Genomic DNA, 11,329 nt, shown 5'->3' with positions numbered 1-11,329 from the left:
TATTCCCTAACCCTAACCCTCTTACTAATCATACCTACACCATAACCGTAACATATGACCTCAAAATGGGGGATAAAACGTCATTTACTTGAGATATTAGAAAAACACGTTTCTATTTTCATAAAAGAAAACACATTCCTCCACATCTATTCCTCTCCCAGATTTCTTAACTTTTTTGAAGACCATCACTAATTTCCACTCCATTTTAGAAATATTATAAAATCATTTCTAATTAATTTCATAATTTATTCTGGATGATAGTTACCAAATCAGATTTCATATTACAAAACAGGAGTTTGACTCTTTTTCCATTGTTTTGTACTTATCTTCTGAATATGTAAATTTATCCCGTACCTTAATTATCAGATCCACCAACCTACTCAGTTCCGGCATTTTAGACATACGAAGAAGGTGAAATTCTGAGGTGCAGAGGAGGGGAAATAATAAATCAACTGTGGACAAGTGAACAGAGTATCGGACAATTTACTAAATTGCAATGTTTAAATATCTGAACAATGTCTAAATGAGTGGTAACAAGTTAGGGTAGGGACAATAACAAACCAGCCAAGAGGCAGAAAATGTTAATTTTCAGCTGTTGGTTCCGGTGGTCCTGTTGCTATAGGCATTCCCTCGCTGAAACGCTTGGATTTTGCAATGTCAACAAAAATAACACGACCATTGAGTACCTGCCAATGATTTCCTACGTGATATTACTGATAGAACTGTATGACCAAAGAATAGGAACAGGGTGTTTTGGAAAGTTACCTTTCCATTCATATCAGTTCGGGCATTTTCAGCTTCAATTTCAGAGGCAAAGGTTACAAATCCAAAACCTTTGGATCTGTCGGAGACTCTGTCCATTACTATTTTAGCTGTAAAAGTGAACATATAAGCATCGAATGCTTCCATATTTTTTACCAAAAATGAAAAAGAAAAAAAAAGAAAATGCTTGCATATTTATTTCATGAAGCGGGATAGTTTGATACAACTAGAAATGTGAGAGACGAAACACACCTTCAACCACTTCACCATATTGTGAAAATGCTTCTGATAATGAGTTTTCTGTAGTATAAAATGATAATCCTGTAATATTGCCAGAATATAAGGAATGCAAATCTCAGCAGAAAATTAATGAGTTTTCAAACAGTTAAAAAGGCAAGAAGAAAATTAATGCATTTTCATCAACAGATTTAAGGGGAATAATGGCAACCATGCTTTCTGCTCTAGCATTGTATGACAAGTGTGCCAAGTATTCCCAATCCAATGATCAGAACCTAAATACTGATGTGAGCCTTATCTATCCTAATAAGGTAGGAATGTCTCCAAAGACCAGTGGAGTGGCCTGCATTCATCTAAATTCTACTACTTAGTCTCCTTCAATGGTGAGTTGAATCCAATTATCTGCTTGAGATACTCCAAACCTCAATAAATGCCTTGAGTCTCCCTGTGACGGAACTAGAATACCGAAGGAATCAAAATTTATAAAAATAAATAAGAGAAGAAAATACAGATTGAAACTCATGCTGTGCTGATTGCAGCCAGCGTTGGTTTTTCTTTCTCTAGGTAGTAGAGCACATCCAGATAGCCCTAAATACAGTTGAATGACTAGAAGTCCTGTCCAGCAGATGACCATTCATTCATTACACAAGCAAGACCTTGACTGCAGGATGATATCCATCTGCAGGGAAGAAGAATGGTAGTTCCCCGCTCCTCCCTGTTTCTCTTCTATTCAACACACTAAAATATTTTTTTTTAGTGGGATGCCCCCAAGTAATCAACAGATAACAGTACATTGGCTCAGGGAATAAAAACTTCCCTTCATATGATCCCTAAAAGCACCATCTATAACAATAGGGCTATGTATTCGATTATAATAGCTTCCATCATCAATGGTTCTATTCCGCCCACCCCCCCCCCATTTGGCTAATAATGGTTTCATAGCCATAGAAAGGAAGAAATACAATGAGACCCTAAAGACAAGGAAAAGAAGAAGCATTACAGCAGAACCTTATAAAGCATAAAAAGTGCAACAGTCAAGGAGAGGAGACAGAGAACGGTTGCAAGGAGATGGACAACCTCAAGACACAACAATGAGCCTTTCCTTTGGTAAATCATTCACACCAAAGGAGAGAACAAAGATAACCTGCTGCTGACACCAAAGGAGGATTTCCAAATCTGCCAAAGGATCTAGATAACCGAGCTTCTGAGATCATACTCAAAATCCAAATATGATTGAAAGATATTGGCTAGTTAGCATGCCATTTCTACCCAAATCCATTCTCTCAAAAATTGAAGAATTCTTCTTCTTAGCTAGCATTTAGTCAAGAGTCCTTTCCAGATTACAAAGGACAACAACAACAAGAAAAGGGGAGTCCACATCTTCTGCAGCATTTCAACATGGGCAGCAGGAAGGGGAGACAAGATCCCAAGTGAGAAAACCACGTCGGATTGGAGAGGGTACTGAACAGTGAAACTGTAATGGAGGATATACCCTTGAACCAAGCTATCTTGCACCAGAGAAACAAGGGACTGTGAGCTCTTATAAATTCACAAGCAAACTAAGGCCTGAAAGACCAATAGAAGAAGCTGACCATACAACAATTTCTCTGCTACTACTAGGTCTTAAGTGAATGGAAGGAAAGTTGTTCCATAGAAAAGACAACAGGGTAGAGAAAAATGAGGAAGGGACTTAATCATCATGTTGATGGATGATTGAAACTGGATAATGCTTATTGGTACCTGAATTGAAGATGACTCTTGCATCGACTAAGTGGAGGAGGAGCTAATAGGGTGTCCACTGTCGAGTCAAAGGGAGGTAGAACTACTATCATCAATTTTAGAGGAAATGGCCCTGAAAGCAATAGGTGTAATGTTATGATCTTCCAGCAAACCAAGAAGCATCAGAAGTAATTGGAACTGTCCAAATAAGCCAACCCAAACTCTTTTTCTTACCTGCAAGCTTCCGAATCAAATTGAGAATACCAGCAGGATGTACTTCTTTGACTCTTTTAAGCCTAGACCTCCTTCGTCCTTGGTGTAAAGGATAAGTCTCTGAATTCAAATTCACATTCAATCCACCGTAACTAACTCTAGCATCGACTGGTCTTATCTCCAACCGATCAAGAATAGTTTGAATTATAGTTAAAGTATCAACAAGTTGTAGAGTTTGATTGTAAACAAGTTGTAATTCAAATTCAAATATTTGAATTGCAATTCAATAATATTAATATACATCTCCCACTCACTAATTTGAGTGTGGAAGAATCTCTCTCAAATGAAATTCTAACTTGGTATCAGTTTTTCAGCCTCTAACCACCGTCACACGATCCTCAGGACCAGCTCCACCACTGCCATGGCTTCTCCTCTGATACCAACATCATTTCTCTCCTACCTGTAAAGCTTGATCAAAGCAACTATCTCCTCTGGAAATCGCAATTTCTTCCTCTACTTCATGCACATGACCTTTATGGCTATGTCGATGGAACCAATCCAACTCCTCCTCAAACCATACCCAATCCCTCCACCACATCACCCACATCAACCTCCATTCCTAACCCTGTCTCAATGGCACAAGCAAGACCAGATGATCTTATCTTGGATCATCTCCTCCATTTCTAAAAGTGCTCTTTCTCAAAACGTTGGTCTCACTACTTCCCACGCTGCTTGGAATTCCCTTGAACGGACTTATGCCTCCCAAATCTCAAGCCCGCATAATGCAATTAAAATACCAACTCTTGCAAATTCGCAAAGGCCACTCTTCTATAGCCGAGTATGTTCAGAAGATTAAATCTATTGTTGATCATCTTGCCGCCGCTGCTCACTTAGTTTCTAATGCTGATATTATCCTCACAATGCTTCGTGGCTTAGGTCATGAATATAAATCCTTTGCCACCTCAATTACCTCCCGTCTTGACCCTCTTCCCCTTAATGATTTCATAGGCCTTTTACTGAATCAAGAAATCTTCAAAGATCAAACAAGACAACAACTTGACTTGCCTTCATTAGAAGTTAATCTATCCACCGGATCAACCCCCCACCCACTAACCGAAATTGAGGCCCCTTTCACAGCTATAGCAGAGGACGAACTTGAGGTTACTCCAATCGTGGTCAACATGTAAAACATCTTCCACCTCTCCTCCCTACCCCTATGGTTGCTTGTTAGATTTGCAACAAAACTAATCGTACAACGGTGCAATGTTTTTTTTGCTATGCACCAAGTGACAATGCCTTCAAGCTGAATTCTTCTCCAAAAGCTTTCTTGGCAGCACCCAAGGCTTCATTTGATACTTCTTGGTACCCTGACTCAGGTGCCACTCATCACTTGGGAAAGACAGACTATAGGTCAACTGGTAGGATGGAGGAACGCAATGGTTTTCTTTTCTCTGAACCACTATGATGATAAGGTTCTGGCCTTATGCGTTGTTCAAAGTGAATGTTTATTCCAACTGGCATCTATATGAGTTCCAAATTGCAAAAAGATCTCCAAATATGGCCATGTTTAAGCAGAGTCATGTTCTAATTCATCACAGAGGATTACTAAGAGAAGGAACACCAAAAAAGTCAATTACGAAATATATTGAACTTAGTTGAAAGGATACATATGGAACTATCTATGAATGCTTGGCTTTTCTAAGATATTGATCCAACTCCAAACCCAACTTTCTTCAGCAATCAAATAGAAGATCCCAACTCCAACATAAATTGACCAATATGGGTTTCGGAACACCATAATACAAACCAACCATTGTACATTGAGTTAGAAAATCTTTTTGTTTTTTTTCTTTTCATTGGGGTGGATGGGTTGGTTTGGGGGTTTACATATCGTTTGAATTAGCAAACACTTTCCCTGTTTTCACCAATATTATTATGACAAGAAGGCTTATACATAGTTGTGGATTCCCAATCAATACAGACCCTTTAATCAAGTTGTACTTGTGTGATCTGGACACCATCCAAATTAATTCAAATCCATCTGAGCTTGTGAGCCTTATTTAATGGGAATTAAACCAATAATTCCTATTCAGATATTGAACATTTATCAAGACAAATTCATAATCCATGGTTGTACACTTTGTTATTGTCACGACCATTTCGGCCCAGAAGAATAAACCTTGGACCGGTCTTGGAACAGCTAATGGGCCCAGGCCAGCTCATCATCTCCAGCAGAGACAAGGACGGTCTAGGTGGCACAAGGCCCACATGCTTAGATCCAATTCCCGTATGGGAATTCAATTATATCAAAGATACTACACGACCATAATCTTCTCAAACTTTGGGACGACCATATCCCTGTTCCTTTGTGGAGGCTCCAACACACCGCAAAACAAGAGCAAGGCACCTTGATTAGACATCCCTGATGGCTGAGGAGACCACTTGGACAGCGCCTAGAGGCCGTAATAGTCAGAGACCACCACCGTCTTCCAGCAGGACAAGCAGGCGATTTCTGGAGGTACGAATCTAATATATACCCGGTCAGAAGCGGGAACAGGGGTAAGCTCGACAGACTCCAGCCACTACTCTTTTCAGCTTTCTAACCCTTCAAGAGCATGATCTTCATGATCTCTTTGGGTCGTCACTCCTCAGTCACTCCTCAATGGATCCTACCATTTTGCTGGCCTAGACTAACTTGATCATCGAGTTGGCTTCCGTCCTCAAAGGCGGCCCACTTTTCACCTTGTTTTGGTCTATCCTGTTTTGGTCTCAGGATAGAGGGCTGGATCAAGAGCGAACCTTGGAGCTAATATCATATTCTTGCATCCACACTTGTACTATGGTAAAACTCCCCCCCCCCCCCCCGGGGGGGGGGGGGGGGGCGGGCCCCCCCCCCCCCCCCCCCCCCCCCCCCCCCCCCCCCGGCCGGGCCCCCCCCCCCTGCCGCCCAAGTTTAGTGAGCCTCTCCAGCGGAAGGGGCCGTAAGACAAGATCATGTAACGCATATCCGTTGGAATAGCAGAAATTACATATACTCTTTATATTAACCCTACTCTTTTTTTCTTTTTCTTTTTTGGAGCGGGGAGGGGTTAAAATACTGCAATTCCAACCTACTGCATTTTAAACATTACTTACCAATTAATATCAACAAGCGCAAGCATTACAAGTTCCTTTAATCCTTAATCCCACTAATAAAACCTCTCTTTCAAACCACATAATCTTATCTCCATCCATCTAACAGCTCCTTTTTTTGGTATACAGAGTACTTGTTCTCATAAGTCATAAACCTCGAAAACCCCAGGCAAATAAATAGAAAATATACTCAAAGCAGAATTCGAGAAGGAAAATAAGCAAAGCTAAACGGCGAAGCGAAGAAACATAATTGTAAGAAACACGACGAAATCAACAAAGATAAATTATAGTGGAAAATCATTACCTCCAACGAAAAGCTTCGAACTGATTCCTCTGTTGCAGATGAAAATCGAAGGAGGAAGAGAAGATAAGCTATTGCATTTTGATTGAGAGAGATGCCTGAAGAAAGATGGTATTCGTCTAGACGCCGCCATGGATCACAAGCAAGTCGTTTCGGGAGAGATTGTGCAGTGTATACATAGATGTTTTCCTACTCGGAGAGCGGAGAGTTTCCGCTGCGAAGTATTGCGCCGCAAGCATAATATGCTGATTTATGCCATTTGAATATTTGATGGATCACGAATAGGAATTCCTCAAACTAACTGGGGTTTTTGTTATCAAAATAAATAAATAACTGGGGTTTGGATCCACTCCGTGAGAAGCCTTCCAATGACAATGAAGGGTTAATAAAGCGGTTAAAAACTTTACCTCTCACGGGGAGTTCTTGGGTTCGCACCCATTCGTCGGCATTAATTTGAGGATGTAATCGTCACGGGGAGGTCTTGGATTCGCACCTATTCGGCGGCATTAATTTGAGGATGTAATCGTGGTGCGCTCAAGCTGGTCCGGATGAACCTCATAAAAAAAATATGTAGAATGTAAAAAAGAGGTTAAATTTGGCAAAAAAAAAAAAGCCTTCCAATGGGTGACATTTTAATGATAGAATCAGTGAAACAATTTTAATCCAGGCAGTAGGATATTCAATTTATATTTGCCGCAGCAGCTGTCGACCGTCGAGATTTTGCCATGTCAATAAAATTTAGTCGAACAAACGCAATTAAAATGATCGGGCTTATTTGTAATTATGATTTTCTCGTTTTACATTATAAAGTTCAATATTTTACAAATTCACAAACCAAAACCCCTAATTCTAACTGATTCTATCTGATTCTAATAACCTATTTTGCTAACCCTAGTTGGTGATTGTGTTTTTTTCACATCATTAATTTCAAGATTCTGGGTTTCTTTTAGCAACCATTGAAATTCCAAAAAATGTTGCTGACACCCTGTAGCTATGAAGTTTCTATGACAGCAAGAGACGTTGCAGAACAGACAATAAAAACAAATAGAATCACAATGGCGAAGAATTATTTTTGGTATCTTTGTATTGTTGAAGCGATTAAGATTTCTAAAGAGATCAAACGAAGGAACGGATTGATTTCACAAACTTTAAGAGAAGATTTGATGGCTAGATTTGTCTCATCATCTCCTCTAATCATGGGCACGCGTTACTCAAAACATAATAGGCTATACAATTAAAATCATTAAGGGCCTGTTTGATTCTAATCCGGGATTTCAAATCTTTGGATTCATGAATCTGATAATTATACTCGTTTTGGTTGTAAAAATTTATAGAATCTTGAAATCTAGAGATTCACCTTTTTACACTAAAAACGTGAAACTAAAAACGTGAATCGGTATATTTATGGGTGAAATTCAGAGATTTCAAAAAAAACTATACATTTGCACATTCACAAAAATCACGTCGATCAAATAGATTTTTAGGATGTATCCACATATTTCATTCCACAACCAAACATTTAATTTTATAAATTATGACTCCATAGATTTGAAATCTATAGATTTGAAATCTCTAGATATTTGAAATTTCTAGACTCATGTAGCCACACAGGCCCTAATAGAGTTTGAAAAAATGGCTACAAAAAACCTAGAATATTGAATAGGATACAGATAAATATTTGGGAGAACTACTTCGAGTGGCTTCACTTGCTTATTGTTATCATCGCTCACATGGCACAGTTGTTAAGAATCATTTGAAGTTTATCTTAAAGGTGCAAATAAGCATTTGAGAGAACCACAATCACCAATTAGAGAAGACGAAATAGACGATTATAGTTGGTTAGAATTAGGGGTTTTGGTTTGTAAATTTGTAATATGTTGAGCCTTAGAATGTAAAACAATAAAATCATAATTACAAATAAGCCCCGTCATTTTAATTTCATCCGTCCGATTATATTTTGTGGACATGGCAAAATCTAGGCCTTCAGTTTCTAGCTACAGCTACTACATAAAATAAAAATCCGACATTTTGATGAGAGAATTAGTGAAACATTTTAATACAACAATAGGATATTCTATTTTAATTTTTTTATTCTTAATCGCTTGATAGATCAGCTATGTCCAGATCCTCAACCCACATAGAAAAATTTATAGTTCACGTAGTTAGATTCATGTCTTGTGTTCAATCTAAAAACAAAATTATATATTGAAATAAGTCTTCCCTTCACCGTCATCTTTTATAATACGAAACAACGCTTGAGGTAAATAATGAGGAGATGAATAAATTTCATATACAGATGGGTAAAGCCCAGCCAAAAAACATGCTCCGGCATTAAGCTCACGGACAACGTGATGAAACCCATATTGGCATAACCGTCTCGATGAGTCTCGGATGTCACAGACATCCTCTGTTGCATACCATGATATGGTAAACCTACCTAAAATCATTACAATAGCACTCGATGAATTAGAACGAATCTAGTCTCTCTGGATAGAATGTTCCCAAGCTAGCACTAGTCCTCGACGAATGGGCGTGAGCTCCATGCAAAAAACATTTGTTTCCATGCACCTACCAGCAATAGCAAAGATAACTTCACCCATCTAATTTATCGCAAGAATCCCATATCCTCCTTGATTCCCCATGACAAAGCCGTCACAATTGAGAAAAACCCATTCCGCATGTGGCATATTCCAAGTTAGAGCATGTGGTCTTGAAATCCTATATTGCACCTTGATCTCCCAACGATGAAACAGAGACCGATTGCGCTCATTATCATAAATAATACGGTTTAAAACATCAGTGTGAGTCTCCAACTTCCCCTTAAAAAAACGATTATTCCTCTCTATCCAAAGACGATAGAGAAAGCAACAAAAACTGTATCGAAATAGTTTACCCATCAAATCCTGATTGTTGAAATGATAAGCTGCCCAGCCCAGCTTTTCACCCCAGCTAGATCTATCACTTGGCTTAAAACCATGTAATCGAATAATCAAATTCCATATATGCTTTTAATACATGCAGCGAAATAATAAATGGTCATGTGTCTCTTCCTCAGCAAGACAGAGAACACATGTTGGGCCTGGAGCAACACCCCAGTTAAACAATCGACTTCTCACAGAGAGCCGATGATGGGCAGCCATCTAAGTAACAAACATTAACCTAATTGGTGCTATGGACCGCCACACCAGAGACCACCAATTTACGGTAGGAGCATGTGGCCGGATAACTTCATGTGCACTTTGCATGGAAAAAATGACCAGAGGAAGTATGAAACCATATGAGGGAATCCTGTTGAAGCCACTGCCCTTTTTTGGTTGCCTTGATCTCCTCCCATCTATCACATAATAAATGATCATTGCATGGGTTGAACCACTGGTTGGCGACAAAAATGATTTTAGATACTGCATCATGATGTCCACGACCAATGACTTCCACAATAAGGTCATTTGTCTTGGCAATCGGACCGTTTGGAAGCCATGGGTCATGCCATAACATAACCTGATTCCCATCTTTAACTATAAAACAATTGCAAAGTGCAAGAGTAGAACAAATGTTCAGAATAACCTTGAGGGTATGTGAACAGTTCCGGGGAACATGCGTAGACCAAATAGAGTCATAGCTAACCCACCTCTTGTGAACATACAAGCACCAATTTTTTCCAAAGTTCAAGCCTACGTAATCCCACCTTCTAGAGATGAAGAGTCTGGATCTACACCCCATCATGGGAGTGAGAGTGCTCCCCAACGGGTTTTTCACCACAAAAACATGTGGGGCCCACAAGGTAAAAAATCATAAAACATACAAATAAAAATAAAAATATCACCAATCCTTGTGGGCCCCACATGTTTATGTGGTGAGAAACCCGTCGGGGAGCACAGAGTGCTCCCCTGACGGGGTGCAAAGATGAAGAGGGTGTGAGCTTATGATAGGACAATGATGAATCATGTACAAAATACATATGAAAAGAGTATACGTAATCTTGCAAAACGAGGAAGAGAGCTTTGGGATCACATGATCCAAAGTAGAGTGATGCAACTTCGATAGAGAGACGATAAAACTATTGGTGTGGGGTGGTTGCTTGTGCGGGATAATCCATAATGTGTAGTAATGATGGGATGAAGGTAGATTGCACTAAGATAAGACTCAAGATCAAAATAGGAACAGGGAGACCATCAAAGGATAGCTTGGTTGGGAAGGTTAGGGGCTCGGTCTTCTTTTATGGTACATGTAAAATAGTCCTCATCCCCTAATATCAAGAAATTAATATCAATCACTCTCAAAAAAAAGTAAAAGGGAAGATATTGGTGACGGGAGTTATGGAGATCATATATGATAAATTGGTGAGTTTGATGTATGGGCTTTGGTGTTAGACGTATCAAGTACGCTAAGAAGACTGTCATGTCCCCCATTATGTTGATTCATTCAAGTTGTTTGATTATAAGGAAAACTTAAAAAAAAAAAAGATTAGAAGGAAAACTAATGTGTTTTTTTTTTTTTTTTTAAGGTTCATCCGGACCAGCTTTCGCGCATCTATATTACATCATCAAAAGAAGCTTTGTCATTCGCAAGGATTGAATCCATGACCTCTGCACTGAGAAATATGGATTTTACTACTCTACCAACCCTACATTAACAAGAAACCTAATGTTTGGTTTTCATTACTTCGACATGCATCTTAAATCTTGATACACGTCTAGTCCAAAAACGAAATCATTAGTTTTAGGAAAATTTCGAACATGTAGGGATCCAATTTTTATCTTCGCTCATTAAAAATACCATTTTGTTTTTAAATTGAACACACATCTTGAATATAACTATGTGGGTTGAAATTTATTACCTCCACATAAATAGAGGATTTTGGGCTTACCTTAGACTTATAGGACCAGTTAGTTAGAAGATTAACATTAATTTTGATCCGGATAAAAAAAAAAAAAAAAACAGTACAAAATTCTATATTGCTGCCTT

The 11,329-nt window shown here is 38.9% G+C and overlaps 1 protein-coding gene across 1 annotated transcript; it reads right to left on the bottom strand.

Annotated features, from left to right (window-relative positions):
* Window positions 1-346: 346 nt before the first annotated feature.
* On the bottom strand, window positions 347-6,680 carry LOC149027549 (RNA binding (RRM/RBD/RNP motifs) family protein). Its single transcript, XM_089163683.1, has 4 exons — window positions 6,368-6,680; window positions 1,015-1,083; window positions 766-872; window positions 347-686 (listed from the first exon to the last, which is right to left on the bottom strand). Exons 1-4 carry the CDS (start codon window positions 6,495-6,497, stop codon window positions 582-584), a joined length of 411 nt encoding a protein of 136 aa, XP_089019809.1. The 5' UTR covers window positions 6,498-6,680; the 3' UTR covers window positions 347-581.
* Between the last annotated feature and the right edge of the window lie 4,649 nt (window positions 6,681-11,329).

This window comes from Hakea prostrata, chromosome 1 (genome assembly GCF_041222555.1).
Source record: "Hakea prostrata isolate BN-2017 chromosome 1, UWA_Hpros_2, whole genome shotgun sequence".
Classification (NCBI taxonomy): Eukaryota; Viridiplantae; Streptophyta; class Magnoliopsida; order Proteales; family Proteaceae; genus Hakea; species Hakea prostrata.
This window is presented reverse-complemented; position numbering and strand designations above follow the sequence as displayed.